General features: G+C 46.0%; 1 protein-coding gene across 5 annotated transcripts in view; it reads right to left on the bottom strand.

Annotated features, from left to right (window-relative positions):
• Nucleotides 1-19,855, bottom strand: part of LOC117582985 (segmentation protein cap'n'collar) — a 38,034-nt gene that overhangs the window by 14,156 nt on the left and 4,023 nt on the right. The window contains exons 1-3 of one of the 5 annotated variants that reach the window (XM_034271111.1): nucleotides 18,646-19,825; nucleotides 9,721-10,002; nucleotides 9,451-9,529 (exon numbers count right to left, since the gene is read on the bottom strand). In XM_034271111.1, coding sequence (XP_034127002.1) covers nucleotides 9,451-9,529; nucleotides 9,721-10,002; nucleotides 18,646-19,683 — 1,399 coding nt within the window. In that variant the 5' untranslated portion in view covers nucleotides 19,684-19,825. Of the gene's footprint in view, nucleotides 1-9,450; nucleotides 9,530-9,720; nucleotides 10,006-10,094; nucleotides 10,111-15,128; nucleotides 15,286-18,645; nucleotides 19,826-19,855 lie in introns of those variants that run through there. The other 4 variants (XM_034271110.1, XM_034271113.1, XM_034271115.1 and 1 more) reach the window with 4 other exon arrangements.

The raw sequence follows: 19,855 nt of genomic DNA on the forward strand, positions 1-19,855 counted from the left end.
AGACCCTTATGAAAGCATGGTGAAAAGTATTTATTATAGTGGCTGTTCGGTTAAGATTTGTATTGAGAAATCTACGAATTCGTTGTTGATATGAAAGGATGCACTTTGCGAAACTGTAATGGGGAGGTTGGGAGATGCGACTGGGACTTGAAATGTACTTAAAAGAAAGTCTAAAGAAACTGTAGAGCTAGTGAAACATCTACAATGTATCCCTCTACAAATGCATATTCTTCATAGTACCGCGTCTAGTCTTTAGTTTTGTTTTTACGCCCATAATGTGGAGCTTGGGCTTTTACGAACCTTTGGCTCAGACGTTGTGCTGCTGCAATGCTATGTGGATGATGACAGCTGTGAAATATTCGCATTCGGTGTGTATAATCCAAGAAACACAAGCGCCACAGACACAAGTACACTCACTCACTGCTGATTGTTGTTGTCTTTTGTGAAAAGATTGAACACAAATTGTTGCAACAAATCGCTGATTGTTGTTGATCTTTTTTTCTTTGGCCAACACACAACAAACTTTGACAATTATGTAACGTTTTGACAGCCAAAGTGTTGCAGAATCAACAATGGCACACCGCCACACAACTACTTAGATAGACCAGAGACGCCACAGACACACACTCCTCCACCGATATATGTCTGCTGTTTCCGCTGCAGACCAGACAGACGGACGGACGTAAACTTTTTGGTGTCCAACTTTTATTTTTCTTTACACAATTTCGATTGTTAGCTTGGATGTGTGTTGTGTTGGAAAATGGGTTTAAGTTATTTTGCAATGCCTTTTGATTGTGTGGCCAAAGAGGTTTTTGGCTTTTTTAGAATCGCACAATGGTCGGCCACTCGAGAGCGCTGCGCTGTTTTTTCATTTATTCGTCGATTTACGATTTGGTAACTTGATTTTGCGGCAGACTTTCACTTTTTTTTATTTGCACACGGAAGCGTAATAGTTTGTTGCAATTTGTTAATGTTTGACACAGTTTTTGATTTGTTTTTGCTTCTGGCTTAAAGAACAGCTCTGAAATGATTATTTTTAGGCCTCGCTCGACTGGAGCGCACGCGGCCTTTTGCTTCTGGGGAATGCCACCTGGCCAAATGCTGACAGGTTTGTCCGTGAATTCGATTTGAGGACCTAAGTCAAAGTCCTAGCTTCCGTTTACGCCCACACGACGCACGGAGGTGGCTACGGCTACGGCTTGCAGTTTTAGGTTTCGGTTTCGGTTACGGTTACGGTTTGCGCGCGCGTCAGGCGTCCAACGTCCAACGTTTCTTGAGAGTTTATAAAAATTCAAATACGATTCTAGACTCCGAACCGGGCCCAAACGCAGCGACAGCGGTGGCAGCAGCAGCAGCAGCAGCAGAGGACAGCGCCAATGGCGGCCAGCGTCGGCAGAGGCAGACGAAGAGAGAGCGAGAGAGAGAGACAACCGCAAGAGAAATGGCGTGCTCAAGCCTGGCTCTTCTTGTGTGTGAGAGGGACAACCATACGAGCTTCCTCCCTGGTGTTGCTGCTGCGCCTTTGTTCATGCGCACTGCGGCTCTCTTTTGGTGCAGGTTTCTCTGTATGTGCATGATGGAGGCGGGGCCTAAGACTGTATGTGTGTGTGCTTCAACATGGAGGCTTTCTTGCACAGCTCCAGACTCGGACTCCAACTCCAGCTCTGGCTTTTTATCCACACAAAGAGGGGGGCAAAAAATAGAAGCCAAACCGGTTCTCTCTTGTTCTTGTTTCGCGCGTGTTGCTGTATCTGTGTGCGATCCATCAAGCGACAGAGTCGAGAGAAAACAATCTAATCAAGTAATTTCAGCAGTCAACAGCCCAAAAATACAAATAAAGAAAAAATGTGCTTGGAAATTTGCATCGAAATGGATTTGCACAAAAGGTCAAAGAAAGCTTGAACAGCGAACAGGCACATTACCTTAAAGTTGTTCAAAGAACAAAGAACTGAGAAGTGTCTTTTCAAGGTCTTTGGGGAAGCCATAAGGAAGATAAGGAATCATCTTCATGGTGCATTAAATGTAACAGCTCTGTAGCTGTAGATTCAGATGCATTTCCATAAAACCAACACAAATTTTATTCAAAACATTAAATAACTCAACGATATACCAACTAACTAAAACAAAAACTAATAAAAATGTAAAAACTAAACAATTTCCTAAGTCCTTCCCCCAAATCAAGTCCTAGATCCTGCTCCCCATATACAGACTTTGGAATGCATTCAATCGATCCTCTAGCAGAGTGGCTTTGGTTCGGAATTCCCGCAACTTTAGATGCAGCTCGTTGTTCGATTCGATGCGTTCAAACATCTCTTTGATCTGTGATCTCAGCTCCTGTATGTCCTGCTCGGCCTGAGCGTTCAAGTGTCGCGCAGCCACCATCAGATGCTGCCAGATCTGCTGCCCGAATTGCGTGTTCATGTGCGTCACGCCAGCACGGAGTTGCCGCTGCAGAAACTCCGAGTACTGGGCCTTGAACGTGCGCTCCTGAGCGGCGGGAGTCCAGTGGAGCAGCTCGTAGAAGTATATGGCAGCCAGGGCGGAGCCCAGACCGAGAATCATGCGCCAGTTTATGGAACGACTCACAACTCCAGCCAAAAGAACGGCTCCAGCAGTCCCTTCGGAGCACAGCAGAGATCTTAGCGTCTGCCACTGGCTTCGATTGATGATTGGCACGGCAAAGGTGGTTCTTGTCCTGCCATTCTGCTGAGGCCGTCGGAGAGTCTGCTCCGGTAGGGGCAGGGCCACTATTCCCCTGATGCGACTCCACATGCGGCAGACGCCCCACCTGAAGTGGAAGTTCAGATCCGGCTGGAAGCTTTCCATAAAAGCCTCGCAATCGATGCGGAAGATGGGCTCCCAGGGAGTGGTCTCGGACATCACTTGTCGCTCGAGGAGTGACACTTTCGATTGCAACGGTCTTGCCATTCGCTCGATCATCTGCTCCGTGAGTACCTCCTCCAGATGGGCGCTCAGGGAGCGCTGGTAGTGGTCGAGCTGTCGCGGCAGTTGCGGGTGAAACGGCTGCAGGGCAAAGGAGTGCACTTCGGCGGGCAGCTGCTCGATCTGCTCGACAATCACCTGGTGGCCCAGGGCATAGGTCTCATTGTACAGCTCCTGGACGCTGGCAAAGAACTCCACCTTCCGCTCTTCGTGCTCGATGGTCAACGAATCGAGTTCGCTGGAGAGCATAGACCTCTGCAGGTCATCCCTCCTGGCCTTCTCCTGAAGCGTGTTCTGCAGGGGCACTAACAGCTGCTCCGAAAGATTCGCCAGCATCTCCTTGGCACTCAGCAGATGCTTCTCGAACTTTGTCTTGAGTGCGGCCTGGGCCAGACACGCGGCAAAGTCCGCTTCGAAGCGCAGGAACTCCTCGAGGCGCTGCTGCGATGCGGCCGACGGATCCTCCTTGGTTCCCATGCGGAGCTGCAGCGTCTCCAGGGCCGACACGTGGTAGATGCGGCTTCTGGCCTCCGCCATGTCTTCCTTCGCGTAGACGCCCAGTTCTTCGACCAGCAGCTGAAGGCAGCGCTCCTCGTGCTGCTCCCGCACCAGATGCTCCATGTCGGGCTCCTGGCTGCTGGCCATGTCCCAGCGATTGTTCAAGATGAAGAGATTGGGGCGCGAGAGCTTCTGGGCCACCCCCTTGAAGAACTGCCGCTCCACGCGGGACATTGTGGACTCCGCGTTGAGGACCAGCACAAAGACATCCGCATCGAGGCAGTACCGATCGATGCAGTCGTCCATCTGGGCCGTCACATCCACCCCGGGCGTGTCCATGAGCACCACATCGTGATCCAGCAGAGGACAGCGACTGCGTGGCATATTCACGTGCAGCAGCGTGCGTGGCGGCAGGGAGCGCGGCGAATGGGCACTGGCTAGGTCCGGCAGGCAGGTGAGCTCCAGGCGCTGCTCCTTCGCCTCGATCCGCACATGTTCCTGCTCTGCCACACCAGCGGTGGCCTGCACCTGGCAGAAGCAGCTCGTTGTGTGTCCCATGGCGCTGGGCAGGATCCGCTGATGAAGCATCGCATTGATCACGGCGCTCTTTCCGTTCGATGTGCGCCCAAAGAAGGCCACCTTCATGCGCTTTCGCATCAGCACTTTGTCGATGGCCTCCACTTTCCGTTTACATCCCTGAAGCTGCTCCATGGACCCCTCTTCCATAAGCGGACAATCCCTTAGGGTGGACATCATAGTGCCCAGATGCCGTCCCATATCTCGGTAGATGTTCTGCAGCTCCGTTCGGGCATCTGTGAATTCACTCAAACGCGAAGACGATGACGATCGAGAGGTTCTCGATGACAGCAAGGACGATATGCAGCTATCACTGGAGTCCGAATCGCACATCTTGAAAGGAGTTTTGTCTTGCCAAATATATTCTTTATAAAATATAAATATTTTTGTTCATTACTACTGATAACTGATGTTGTTCGTTGGTTGGTTGATTTGTTTATAAAGGAACACACAAGGGAAGTTTTGATGGAAGAAGCTTTGCTTAAAATGTTTCATCGAAAATTCCCTTTGATTTATAGATTTGGCCCAAATGCGTTTACGAGTAGGCCAATTCGGAGGGAATTTCCCCCATCCATCCTCCCTCTGCAGTTTTCGTTCCAAGCAAAACAAAAACTTATTTACCCAAAAAATTAACACAATTACCGCAATCGAAATAAATCAACCCATGGAGATTGAGAGGTGGAAAAGAGCAGGCAATATGCACATTAATGGGCCACTGACCAAAATAGAGCCAAAAAACGTATTTGGTGAACTTCAAAAAGCACAAGAGAGCGACAGGCCGAAGGGGGTTACGGGATCTTGCTCTGAAAAATTAGCAGCATCATCGATGAAGCAGAGGGCAGAGGGTAGCCGACATTTCGATTGGATGCTTTCGATGCTTGTATAATTTTTGGTTGTGGATGAAAAAACGAAAGACACAGTAGGAAGCAGTGCGCAAGAGCAACTGAGAAATAGACTCGTACTCGTATATTGAACCAGCACAACATTTGGCTGGTTAATCATATATTTTTGTTGTTGACTTCTCTGCGTCTTCAAGCAGTCTCTTGAGTGCTTTATTACAACTTAATTAGTTTAAATTGTTGCCGGGGCGCAGAAGAGAAATAATAATGAATAGAAGACGAAGAAGCAGAAGCAGAAGCGGTGGCTGATTGAAGCGATTGATCGCCGGCAGGGGGTAGCGTGGGGGGAGAGAGTTGCATCCGGTAAGGGAGTTTCATGGAGGATAAGTTGTACTCTGATTTGAATACAGATTTCACCTATTTTGCTGCACAATGCTACACTTCATTCAGCACTAAACAGCACTAGACCCAAAGTAACACTGAGTTCTGGTTGTACTTTGATGCAGGAGCATTGCATTCGAGAATGGATCTTTGCAGGCTTTCCCTTTTCTGCAATTTCACTTTTGGTTCCCCCTTTAAGCACTTACCAGCACTGGCAAAACTGAAGCAAAAGCAGAGCCATGCCTGAAACCAGTGAGCAACAATTATGACAGGACAGATCTGCGCCTCTGGATAGTGTCAACAATGAAGTTGCTAAAAAATAAACCAATGTCGGAGTGCGGGCGATACAACTCTCGCACCACACTACTCGTAGTCTCACTTCTATTGTTAACCCCATGTGTGTGTGTGTGTGTGTGTGATATGGGAGGGGAGTTGCCTCACATTATCTCTGACTTGACTTCTGCTCTATTCCCTAACATTTTTTGTGGTTAATGAGTTGCCGCAAGTCTGAATGGAAGCTGAATGAACTTTATGAATGAGTATTTGAATAGTGGTTCATTTGAATACAAATGAAGAAACTTTCATAATCCTTAAAGCCGACAGCCGTACAGGGCACTCATTGGGTCAAGCACTTCTTTGGTGTTCTGCGGAAACAAACCAGGCTAAAAGCTAATTAAATGGCAAAAACTTACACAAAATGATGCAATTGCCAGCTAGCTTTTGGCCCACAAGGCAATAGTAGTAGGAATCGAGAGAGAGAGAGAGAGGGAGTAGGGAACAGACAGAGGGTTGCGCAAGACGAAAACACTTGAAAGTGATACGATTATGCAGCAGAAAAATCGGTGACCAAGCCAGAGCCAGAGTAGACCAAACCAGACCTCAGTCAGACCCGGGACTCAGGACTGCAGTGTCTACTCGCCTCCCCCCCCGCTTTCCGCTCTATTCCCTATGTAAATTTTCCTTTTCTTTACTTTTTTTTTTTGTAAAATTGTAGCGTAATGCTGACCATGTAGAATTTGAACCGCTCCTCCTCCTGCACTCCACATTCTGTTTTTGGGCCAGACAACAGCAGGGAGTGGTGGGGAGGGGAAGGCCACCAGACAGACAGATCCTCAATAGGTGCACCGCTGGCACCGTCACTGCCACAGTCCCAGACCCAGACCCAGACCCAGAACCCTATGTACACACGTACATGTATGCCGGCCATGCACCAGATGTTCTGTAATAATTTTCATAACAATTTTCATCTGTTTTGTATTTGATCAGAGGGAAGCCATTGATGGACGGCAAATGAAATGATAACTTTTTAATTTTTCTAATTATTTTAATAGCCTGCGGTTTGCCTTTTGAAAGGACTCGAATGAAGGCACTCCATCTTGGAGGATCTTTCACCTCCTAAACAGCAACTAAAACATTTAATTTACACTGATATTATAGATTATATTTCGAACTTTCTAGTTCGTCACAGAAGAATTTGTAGCTTCGAGTTTTGCCACAAATCCCCCTTGGGTTCTGTGGTCAATAAACTTGGCGTAGCTTGGCAGCAGCCTAACTGATTGCATAATGGAATTAAAAAGAGACCCAAAAATATCTATAACATAATTGAGAATAAGAGCATAACTTGTTCTGGCCAAGTCATTGCCGGCCAAAAACCAAAAACCTGTCAAACGGAATACAAATACAAAGACTAAAATGAAAAAAAAATAAAAGAACAAACCAAAACGAATTCAAAAGCATCGAACCGATGATAGAATGTAATCAGATTTGTGATTCGCACACAGATGGAGGGGCTATGGCTATGTGTACGATCCCCATAGTTCATATAAAGATATAATGGAAGACAGAGAATCCGAATCAGAAAACTGTATTGGGAAACACAAACAAAAGTTGATTGGGGCGGACAAAGAGCAGAGCGAAAGAGTCACAATATCTGGGAGATACTGCTACTTGCAACTTAATTAACACACAAAAAAAGTGCCACAAAGTATCCTAATGTGCGAGGAAACATATGCCCTGTCCAATGACAAGGCAATCCTCGGGCAGGACATTACCCACAGAGAAATGTCTCCGAAATGCCAACAGCTTCATTCCGAGACAGGAGCAAATGCTAGAAAAATGATTAAAATTAATGAAACTCTACGCCTAAACGTGCGAAAGGTGAAATTAAAGAAATTCCTTTAAAATACAGAAAGCCGACAGAAATGACTTTCATTTTAGCAGCCTTTTTAGGAGGCAGGAATCAAACAATGGGACTATAATGCCTGCCGCCAAAGGCTGCGGAACACAGAGATTGGATTTTCGTTTGCTTCGATTCCATGGGGAATTTGGATACGCACCAAGAAATCATGGATAGAAATATGTATCGGTACGGGCGGGCATCAGGCAGGCCAGGGCACACAAGAGCGTGTGAATGCCGTGTGTGCCTCAAATGTGATATTCATCTCCCCGAATTCCCGACTACCCGACTACCCGACTACCCGAACCCCGCGTGCCGTGCATCAATGGATTTTTAATAAATGGCCAAACGCATTCGATGGAAGCACAATCATAATAAGCAGCATAAATGCCCATGAATAGGGCATGGAATATGTACATATATATTCAATATGGTGGATGCTGCTGGGAACTGCTCGTGGACTAATGATGCCTATCCCTTGGTTGCCCTTTGGCTGGTGGTGGCTGTGGGACACAAAATGGATGCTGTGAGAGAGAGAGAAAAACCCTCCCAAAAGGAGTTTACTCTCGTCCAATATGCTGCTCAATAAGCCGCTTTCATGGCAGTGGCATCAGCAGGAGAAACAAATGTACCCAGGGTCCTATCCAAGGGGGAGCTACCCTGATAGCTACCCAATCTTTGTATGAAAACCCCTCTGCAGATTCTTCTCCCCTCAATATCGACGCCACTGCCTTTGGTATTTTGTGCAACAAATTAAAAGGTTTGCCTTTCGCTGCGCCCTATGTACGCGTAAGAGTCTTATAGGCCAAAGTTGAAGCCATACGAACGGGCTGGAGCAGAGACCTCCCATAGTACATAGCACTTCTTTCTCCCAATACATATGTATATACACACATTATATATACTTATTGTGTGTGTATTTGCTCTTGGAAGTTTTTGGCGAATCATGTTTTGTTCATTTTTCAAAAGAAAAATGTTGCATGCGACGCGACACGCGGTGGCTGCTGCTGCTTACAGCGTAAACTCTTACTGCCACTGGGCGGCGGAGATCCCCTACTACTCAATCCTCAATCCTCAATCCTCCTCCCCAATTCCCCTTCCGCCTTAAATATATTCCCAGTTCCAGACGGGTTTTCTCCATCTACCCGCTCCATTTCGGGGGCTCTGGGGGTCGCGTTTAATAATAAAAGTTCGTGTGTGCGTGTCAAAGTTTGTTTGAAAGGCAACCGCTTGGATATGGGGGAACGGGGAATGGCAATCGGAGTGGAAGCATGGCTGTGGCACAGTGGCAGTGGCCATGGCAGTGGGGCGCGGTTCCAAGCAGATTAGCAAGAAGGCAGGAGGCATGGCGGTGGCTGGGTTTTGCGGGAAAATGAAACGAAAAAAAGCTCATTTTTCTTTTAATTTTCGTGCCTGTCAACTCAAAATGCCTACATTCATTTATAAACGTCTCGAAAATGCACGCACCCCGAAATGAGGCCCTCATTGAATCCAGGATAATCCATTTTCGTTTATATTGGAGCAGACGACGCCATCTTTTTGGCAGGCCATTTTGCTCTCTTTGTATACCAGATCGAAGGATCAAGGGCCTCAAGGGGAGCTGCTGATAAATGTGTGTGGAATTATAGATTGGAGCATGGGAAGGGAAGCATATTGTTAATGACAGACTTGAAGCAGTCGAGGAAGTGGAAGTGGAAGTGGATTTTATGGCTCATTTGTTCTTCAGTGAATTTATCGATATAAAAGTAATTCCAAAAGCGTTGCAATTAATGGTTACCCCAAAAAACAGAAGTAGATGTTTATCGCATTGAGAAACGCGCAATCTTTCGACTTCTTGTCTCATAAAAGATCTCGTTACTTCGCCAGAGCTTATCGTTGGGTGCGTATCGTTTCTGAAAGTGAAACTCGTTTCCTACGAATAGATAAGATATAAAGGTAGATCCATGCATCTATCTGGTCTGTCGTGGCGGTCTGAGAAGCTTAAGATGTAACAGGCAAGACCCCACATAGAGAGCGAAAGTAGGAGTGAAAACTTACCAGTTTCATTATCGATGGTAAAGGGAATGCCGTTCCATTCATTGGTTATCTCTTCCAGGGGATTCTCATGGGCCTTGTCCTGCGTGGTATGGAGACATTCATCGATTATTCAAGATCAAAAAGGCAAAACTCTGAATCCCCCATCTGAACTCGACATTTATCTATTAGATAACTCGATAGCTGGGGCTCTCTGTAGATATGCCCCCGCCATATGGTGTGTAAATATTGTGAAATTCCAAATGTAAATCTACGCTTTAGCTTTAGCTTTACCTTATCTTCCTGAAGCTCTTCCAAAGCTTTCAGCTTCTCGATATCATCCACAGAGGCGCCACTGGTTGTCAGCTCGTCGGCGTCGTCGCTGTCCTTGAAGGCAGAGTCCGACATCGAGGGATCCGCCGGCTTCGACTCGGCCTCGGCCTCGGCCTCCGCCTTGGCCTTGGCCTGAGAGGCCGCACTATTGCCACTGGCATAGGAGGCATTGATGATCTGCTCCTGATCGAGGCTGAAGCCCAAGTCCACATCTTGTTTGTACAGCACCTCAGCGATTTCACTCTCCTGTAAGATCCAAAACAAGGCACACAGTCAGTAATGTCAGATTAATGTTTCTTATTTGAGGCTATAAATAATAGGCACAAATGTCTGACCAGCGCTTTATGGATGAACACCCTCATATTTACACTCGGATCTTTCTTATTTTCTTCTTTTATTTTGGGTTGCACTTTCAGTTCTATTTCAGTTCTATATCTAATCACTATTCAATTGCTCTTCTGGAGCCCCGCAACGTCATCCGCTTGTTCTAGTTCCCTAAGAGAGACTGAAGGCTGCAAAAAGAGTCACACACTCCATCCACCACTGCCTCCATGTGGGGGGGCACTCGCTCGCTCTTCTCCACTCTACTCTTCCGCACTTTTCCGCTTTGCTTTGCATTACCTTTTGATAATGTCGATTTACATTTGGCGCTGTGTCGCTGATAAGTCGTTCCCCAGATAAAAAGATACATCAGATAGAGACAGCGAGAGCCGAATGATGGATACTCTATAACAAGGAGACATCTAACAGGTTAGCGATGCTCTATTTTGGAAGGAAAATTCATACATTTGGCTTGTGCAAAGATCGCTTCAGCAGTCTCTTAAGATTCAATGGAGATGCAGTTCAATCGTGCTTGAAAGAAAGCGTAAGCCCACCCACAATTCTCACTTGTATGGCTGTAAAATGTTGCCAAGTAGCATAAACTAATGTTGGGCTACGAAAACTACACTTAGAGCCTTCCCTTATTTCACAACTCTTATCGCGGACACATAGTCCCCACAATGCACGCCGCTCCCTTAGACAGAAACCTCTCGAAGCAGCAAAGAGTCGCCCGCCCGTTGCTCGGTCGCTCTTTGGACGTCGCCAATCGATGATCGTCAATCGCTGACGTTATCAGTGAACGACAGAGAACCGAGGGCTCTGCACTGTATGGATGATATAGTATTTATAAGAATGATTCCAGAGACACACACAAACACTGAGCACTCTCTTACGGCGTGCCTTGGGCTCGTGCCCGGGACTTGTTTACGCCACACGACGACGACGTCTCTTATCATCGTCCACACTGCAAACAATATTTGCAGCAATAGATTCCACTCGAAGAGAGTTCTTCTACACTTGACAAAAATGATAGCAAAGAGAGAGCTGTAAGGTTAAAGTCATCCGAGAAAGAGACCTCAGGGAGTGTGCACACTGAGGAAGGGATCTTCGCCAGTGATCTGCTTCTACACTTGCCAAAGCAGAAAGAACTCAACCACACAAAGGAATGCTGACACTCATCCACATGTGCCGATCGTTTTGCTTATGAAGATGCTCTCCGATGTGGGATATTGGAATTCTGCCAAATCATGCGGAAAGAGGAACGAGCAACGAGGAATGACTAAAAGAAGCGGAATTCGAGCTCAAATTATAGCGTTAATGATGCATTATTAACGCTGCTCGTCCCGAAACCACTTTAATCCTTTTCCTTGGTCAAGTCGAAAGTCGGCTGGATGGACAGTCGATGGACAGGACAGGCAGGAGGCGTTGTCCTCCATCCTTAAGCCGCTGCATTCTGATTCTGCGTCTGCCTTCAGGTTTCTCCCATGCAAACAGGTAGGGAATACTGCACTGGAAAGTATCTGAAGAAACGAGGGATAATCACGGGATAATGGCAGACATTAGCACGGGGACAATCGATTCACTCGCTTTCGGGGCCTACCGTAATGCCCAAAAGGACACGATCGGTTGCCAAAGGACTTTTTGATGTTTTAATTAAAATGTTTCGTCTCCCAGCGATGACATTTTCTTTCCTTCTTTCTTTCTTGTGGGTCCCAAATCGTGTGACATTTTTGTTTTTACTCTAAAATTTTCTTCAGAGGCTTTCTACAAGTTTTTCTTTCTGCTTCCCTCGCTGCTCGCTGCTCGCTCCCTGCTGTTGCTGCTGCTGCAGCGAAGGGCGGAAAGAAAGAAAGAAAAGCAATCAATCATTCTGTGACCACGCCTATCTCCTGGATTAGTCAGCAGAATACGGCTATGGCGGCGGCATCATTGGTCTCTCTCGCCGGTGTGTCGGTCGGTCGGTCGGTTGGGTCTCTCTCTCTCTCCTGTTTCTGCCCCCGTCAGAATCAGAAGGGAAATTAAGGGCCACTGTGCCGCCGCCTTCGAGCCCAATCAATTGCTGCCACTGCCGCGCCGAACGGCAGAGAAAGAGAGCAGCGCTGGGCTGCAGCAGTGAAAATTCCCCAGGGAACAGGTCGGACCTATTCATGTGTGTGTGTGTGAGTGAAGGTATCGCTGTGTGCGCATGTTCGTTCAACGGCTACAACTACAAAACAACAACAGCAACAAAAAAGAGCAATTAAATTGAGAAGAAAGAAGAGGTTCCCGACCCGACCCGACCCGACCCGAACCGAACCGAGCCGAAACACCAAAAACCGAATCCTCCCCTGCTGGCTTTCATTATTACATACATTTCCATGCGGAGGGGGTTGTTTGTTCCTCTTCAGCACATCTACGATTGATTCAGCATACATCCATATGTACATATCTATCCAGTCTATAGGCAATTGTGTGAGTATATGGCGTTGGCTGAGGGGCAACTTGACTTTTAATTAAACTTCAATGAAAGGTTGAATGACATTTCACCGAAGAAGAACTATGGAAAAAGAAGAGTCTTAAATGGAAGTTCCTCACAGAGAGAACTCTTAATAGCAAGAACTGAAAGTAGAGCAGAAACCCTTCGCTTTTCGACTCTACTCTTTCGAACTACAGTTCTTATCGGTGTTATAGTTGTACAACCCAAGTAGTACTTGTAGCCCACGGGCCATAGTACGTGACATTTTTAGCAGCTTAGACAGGTGCACTTATAAAGAATTCGATTTATAAATCGCAATGAGGGAAAATAGAGAGAAATAACGGAAAGAAAGGGCTGAGAAATTAATCTTTTGATGCTCTGAGGGGGCATTCCCCTCTTGCTGGAAAATCCCGCATTAACTTTCATTTCGAGTGTTGTTTATTTTAGGATTCATTTGCGAATTTCACAATTTATGGCCATAGTATTTATGGGCCAACTCTTATCGTTGGGCAACAGTTATACATGTCTATCCCCGTGACCTTGTTCATTTATAAGGCTGTTGTGCTTTAGGAACCATTCAAGTTTTTTGCGTACACGTGTGCCGCTCTCCAGACAAGCAGCTGCTGAGGAGAGTTCCATTGATAAAGTGAGAGATAAGATGAGCAAATCTCTCGTAAGCAATGAGTATAGCGGGGGGGGGGATAGCCACTCTCAGGGTCTACTAGGGAACATTCGTGCGAACAAAACGATGCCTAAGTCTAATCAGATTCCCATTAATTAATCCCTTCAGAATGGGGAAAGCGGGATCCCCAGAACTACTGCAATGGTTTTCTTGCCCGAACCACAAGACTAATGAGAGCTGCTGCTGGGCCCCACGACAACTGCTTTTGTTTGACAAACCATCAATCAAGGTCATGGTTGCATCAAAATATTGACACTTGTAACGCTTTGTGGCAGCAATTAGTCTCCGCTTAGGCGATCGCTTTGCTTGACCACAAAATGCCGACGCAACATTCAAAAGAAAAATAAATTAACAGAACGAGTAAGGAACAAAGATAAATGGATTTCCGATCCGATCCTTCTAGGCTGCAAAGCAGCAACCGCGGGCGGGCGGTGCGGTGTATCATAAAAGTCTCGAGTGAAAGCAAAAGAAAGTGCCGAAGGAGAAAGAAAGAATCAAGCAAAGGAAAGCAGAGACCTGATCCCGAGCCGCTTAAGGACGGGACTTACTGTCCCTCCGTTCGTCTCTGTGTGGCTAAAAAGGTTAGCAAAAAGTCATTAATAAAGCCTCGTCGTCGTCTGCGGCGGTGGAGAGATTTCTGATGACACCTGAACTGACAGCGCGGCACGAAGGACAGATCCCCGAGCCGGAGATCACTTGAGCATCGTGTGGCGCGGCGCGTATGCTCTTGTGGCAGCCACAAGGAGGCGAGAGCAAGTGTGGCGCATATTAATCATGTGCTCGTCAAGCCAAAAGTCTGGAGTTGCAGCACTCCTCCAGTCCGGACCGGGGATTGTGCCACCAACAAAGCTGAAGTATCTGTATCTGTGTGTGTGTGTGTGTGTGTGTGTATCTGTGGCTTTGGCCTCAAGTATCCTGTTGTGTGCCGCTCAATGCACATTTTGCGGTTTGCAGCACACCCGTGCCGACCCTTCGAGAGAGAGAGAAAGAGAGGGTACAGGCACAGTTATGCCGTAATAACAGTTCATTTGTGTCATCCGAATGGTTCCTGCCCATCAATTAATGAGTTTTCAATTCAAATTCGTACGTGGTGCTCACTCCCTCCCCTCGCCCCCTCGCCCGCTCTCTTGCTCCACCATATAATCAATTTAACATTTGAACTTTTTTTGCACACACACATACACACACACACACACACACACACCACTCCACTCCACCACTTGTTATCTCTTTCCCGCACAGCACTTTGGCCACTTGGCCAATAGGCGGCGCCTCAACATAAGTTCGCGAACCGTAATTAACGGTATTTAATTATGGAAATTAGCCCACGAGAGCTACTTGGGTGAGAAACCAAAGCTCACCGAAACCGAAAAAACAATACAGAAATATTCAAGTATTAACTAGAGATGCAAGCACGAAAGCAACACGAGGCAAGGCTCCCCACAGTCTTGGGCTTCATTTAAGATTCACATTTATCAGTTGGGAAAGATCGAATCTTCCAAGTGCGAAATGTTCTAGGTTTTTATTTCTTACTCAACTTTGGCATCAAACGTTTCTAGTACGAATGTTCGCGACTTTCTTTGTTCCCTCTCTAATAAATATTCGAAGTCCGAGTGAATTGTGAATATTTCTTGTACTCTTTTGGCTTGCCTCTACCGCCGCTACACCCCTTTGCAGGTAATTAGATGGCAAAATGCAACGTAATTACAGGCAAATTATTTTTCAATTTGCAGTCTTTACGCCGTTTTTGCGTTTTTTCTTGCATTTTGTTTGGTTTTTTGTTGGCGCCAACACTGTGGCCATGTGAATAGAAAGTTTATCCGTGTGCACAGAAAAAGATAGTCCGCTGCTTTAGTCACAGAAAAAGATACATATGGTTTATAGGAAGAAGGCAAATCTCGGAAGACAGACCGCTAGGTAGATGTGCATATATTTGTACTCCTCGTTGAGGCACATTTTGGGAGTTGATGAAAATGGTTTCCGTTTTGGGGTTGTTGCTTTCGCGGGCGAACGGTGATCCACAGACGATTCGGTTTTCACTGGAGACGTATTCACTGGAAATCGGCATAACGCAGACTGAAAGTACCGCCTGGTACGAGGCTAGAAATTGTCTGGGACTTGGGCTGGCTGGCTAATCAGCACCGCAGCTGGAGGGGTGCTCATAAAAAATATTTGATTATTTTCAATTGATAAAGTTTGTTTTGCACGAGTTTTGAAAGTAAATCGGGCAACAAAAACGTACACCTAACAGATAAGAGGCCTAGTAGCAGACGACACATGCAAACATATTTGTATGGTTAAGAACCTTTAAAATAGATTATTTTTTACCAACGGAAGCTCTGGACTTTCAAATTCAAAAGTTCGTTTAAATCGAGAAAACAACAATCGATAAAAGCTTTAACGGGTTGCATTCCACACTTAGGATAGGTTTTCGTCTTGGCTAAATTACTTTCGCCTGCAACATGTTGCCTGGTGAGTTTCTCACTTGCAACAAAGGTTGCCCGAGTTGCTGAAGAGTGTGGTGTGTTGAAGAGAGCGCGCGCTGAATGTGATGCCGGTAAAAACAGCTGTTTTGCGCTCTTCTCAGTTTTGTTTTCAAGTTTTCTTTACCACGTCAGCTTCCCCTCCTCCCCTGACCGTGTGCACACACCCCTTTTGATGGGTCTGTGAAAACTGCAGCATCAGTATGATAGTATATAAATATTAATCAAAGCGTAATCAAAGCGTGCTATAAAAAGAGAGAGATCTCTGGCAGAGAGAGAGGTGACTCAAGACTCGGATGAGCACAGAATTTGATTTTTCAGCGAAGTTCAACGAAACAGACCCCAAAAAATAAACAAAAAAAATATGACAAAAGTCGACTTGAGCGAATGAGACGCATAAAGCAAAGCAGCGAGGCATCAAAGCTTTGTGCGTGATTATTTTGTTGCTTTTTTGTAGACTTGCAATTAGCAAATCTCGCAAGACAGAGCGAGATAGCACCACAGGTGGACGACATTCAAGCCAAATAAAGTTTAAACTGTGCGTGTGTGTGTGTGTGTTGTTTGTGAGGAGGTCACACGGAGTGCGACCTGAAGCACTTGACTTCACAGATGCTCAGAGCGAGAGAAGAGGAGAATGAGCGGAAAACTTACATCTTTTGGATCTATGGCAGGTGCAAGAGGGAGAGAGACCTATGTATGTATGTATATATGAAAGCATCTTTGTTTCAATCGATGGTGACACACAGCAAAGACAGAGTGGCAGGTGCATGGTTTTGTTCTTTGTTTAAACGAGAACGCGAACTAGTTTATGCGAACAATCCGTTTATGGACCGAAGGGGAACTAGTTCGAGAGAATAATTAGCATATTCGATCGTTTATGGATTGAAGCTTTCAGCAGATGTAAGCAGTAGAACCTGGGTAGACACAATGGATACCCTAACATCGAAGGAATCCACGATATATGAACATGTTCTACATAGTTCAAGTTTATCCCACGGGAACTACGTATATCTATCAGGAAAATATATACCCTTTCCATAACCTTGACAGAATTCTGATTAGAACAAATATCCCCCCGCTTAAAGGGTACCATATAATGTCGGAAGTTGAATGCAGAATCACTTATTCATTAAAGAACAAAGAAACTCATCATCTGATGAATCTTAATCAAAAAGTTTTCACTGATTATGCAACCAAGTGAGTGCCAAGTGCATTATATACACCGTAAAGAGTAAATAGATACAATATATGCATAATTATGCATACATTTATATCTAAATACTCCCATGTGAATGTATGTTTTTGTCTCAAGAACAAATTCTCAAACAAAAAAAATATCAACAGAGAACAAATAGAAAAATAATATAAAAACCGTCATCAGGGGAAATGGAAAACATTCGTGACATGTCGTGGAAAAGGCAGAAACAAATTACAGGCCACAACAGAGACAGCCACAGCAACCAACCAACCAACCAACAATAAATCGAATCGAAAATAACACACGAGAGTTAGTCATTCTCCAACATCCCCATCCCTCGCCCCGTGCTGCCTCTCCTGGTGCTCTCCTTTCTGGCCAGGTTTTTGCATATTTAAATTGCAATTTGCACAACACAAAAAATAAGTAACGCAAAAAGCATACAGAAGCGCTGGCTGCACTGCACTGCGATTAAAAATAAATATTTAAAAAAGCAAAGACAACCAATCAGCTCCAAAATATACACATATAAATTTGTATACGCATTCACACATCCAGACAGGCAATGAATATTTATCCGAGAATAATTCGAAGCTATAAAAAACCTTTCACGATTGGAAAGGCTACAAAAAGTTCCTTTCAAAAATATTTCATCAATACGTTATCGATCTAGAGTAGATGGCAAGTTATTTTAGGACAATTTTAGCGAATATAAGGTCATACATATAGCATACATATGTCAACTACATACTTAAATTCTCTCTGCTAAAATGGGTTAAAGTTTTCGTCAAGTACCCTTGCATTTTCCTCTTATGGTCATGAACTGTCCCACTGTCATGTGCATGCATACTCATGTCTGTGGTACAACTCGAATTTATTAAATTGAATTTTTAATTTTGTGCAAAAATCTCTTTTCATTTTTTGCTTTAAAAAACGCTTTGATTTTTTCCATTTTCTGTGAACATTTTGTGTTTGCTTTATTTTTTTTGTTTTGCGCAGTCAAAACGTTTAATGACCTAATTGCCTGGTTGGTGGCGTTGGTAGAGGTAAAAACACTGATAAACCACGCTTGATATAGAGAAGCAGTGCTACAATATCTAATTAAATTCACTAAATTCAATTCGAGGGCTGCGACGTTTAGGATCGGCTGTACCCTTTCGCACTCGCTGGATCTCGCAATTGGATAATTATGAATTAAGAGCTTGAAAACAGTAAAATATCTTTGATTTGTGTCCCTCAAATAATCTTAAAATCAACTTAAATCAATTTATGTTAAACTATACTTTTCCGTTAATCACTGATTAGGCGTAAAATGCACACAGAGATATGGAATTTGGAGCGTTCTTTGCTGGTACCTAATGAGAACAGTCATGCTGATGGTTCGTATATGCATAAACAAAGCCAGTCAGTCAGTCATACGTAGCTTTCATTATCTACAGATAAGCAGATAGAGCATAGACACATTTAAATATCGAATAAACGATCGAGAAATAAACCAAAAAGAGAGAGGAAAACAGCAACAAATGCGGTTCTGTTCTATAACTAAGCAAATCAAATGCCTACCGACTGGAATAGGTCAAGCACGGGGTTCATTCGAACTATTCATTAGCAATGCAAATACTTTTCAGAGACACTGTTCGGACACTGAGACACCGGGGGTCCGGCGTCCCTCTGCTGGTGGTGCCATATCGGACATCGTAGAGCCTTCTAATCAGTCGAATTACAAATACAGCTACAACTATGGTGTTACCTCCTCCTCCTCCTCGTTTTCCTCATGCTCCTCCTTGATGACAACTTCCACTTCATTGCCAAAGGTGGCGCTGCCAAAGGGTTCATGCGTGGTCAATCCCTCCACTTCGCAGGCATTTGCTGCTCCTCCCACATCCTCCTCGTCGGTGTCCTGTCCGAACAGACGACCCAGATAGAGATCCTCCACGTTTTCATCCTCTTCCGGTCCGAATTGCTCCACCGTGAGACTGCCTGGATTGCCGGGATGCGGTGTGCTGTCATTCAGGGCCGTGGCTCCCTCGCGGTAGGTACCACTTCCCGCAAAACCGTGGAGCAGGACGGCTAGACTGAGATCCAGGCTGGAGCTGTTCGGCGCCTGCTGCTGGCCATCCTTCAGGGGCAGATTCGCATAGGGGCTGGCCTGTGGCAGATCGTTGTAGTCCTGCAGATCAGCCAGGTTCTGCTCCCAAATGGAGCGCTGCTCCTGCAGCAGATGCGGCGACAGGAAGATGTCCAGCTCCGGGGCGGCATGGTGTCGCATCGAGTGATTGCGATTGGGGTGGCCGGTGGCCATTGCTGCGGTGTCGATGTGGATCTCCCCGAGGCCAGAAGCACTACCAGGGCCAGTGCCGCCCCCCGTGGAGGGTGCACTTGAGCCGACATTGGAATTTCCAGTTGCTCCTCCTCCGGGGCTCTGGAGATCTTGTAGAGCTGCTGTCTGAACGCTGCTGTTACCGGTCGTATTGTGGAGATTCATCACAAAGGCGCTGCCATTGAATCTCGTCGGCAGCTTGTACTCGCCTCCGCCGCCGACTCCATGGTCGTCGAAGGGCAGCAGATCCTCGATCCGGGGCATCATCTTGCGGTTGGCATACGGATTCTGGTTCATGTGGGTGCGATGCACCGAACGCAGCATCTCCAGCTCCCATCCGTCCCCGTGGGCCAGCTCGAGCTGCGAGTCCCAGCGATTGAGCAGATACTCCGGATTGTAGTGGAACAGGCTGAGGGCAAGGGCCAGATGAAGCATCCGCATGGCGTGTGTTTTTTTATTTGAGATCATTTTAAAGATGTTTCTGTGCTGTTTACCCTGAGGTTACGCTTGCACCGTGGGTGCGTGGGTGACGCGAGGTCTCCTCCTCTTTCCAGCCCCCCGGCCAGACAACAGCTCGATGGCTGCGTCGTCCGGGATGGCAGCCGTTCAATGACGTTTCCCCTCTGCCCGACTCTCTCGG

The sequence above is a fragment of the Drosophila guanche genome, unplaced genomic scaffold (genome assembly GCF_900245975.1).
Source record: "Drosophila guanche unplaced genomic scaffold, DGUA_6, whole genome shotgun sequence".
Classification (NCBI taxonomy): Eukaryota; Metazoa; Arthropoda; class Insecta; order Diptera; family Drosophilidae; genus Drosophila; species Drosophila guanche.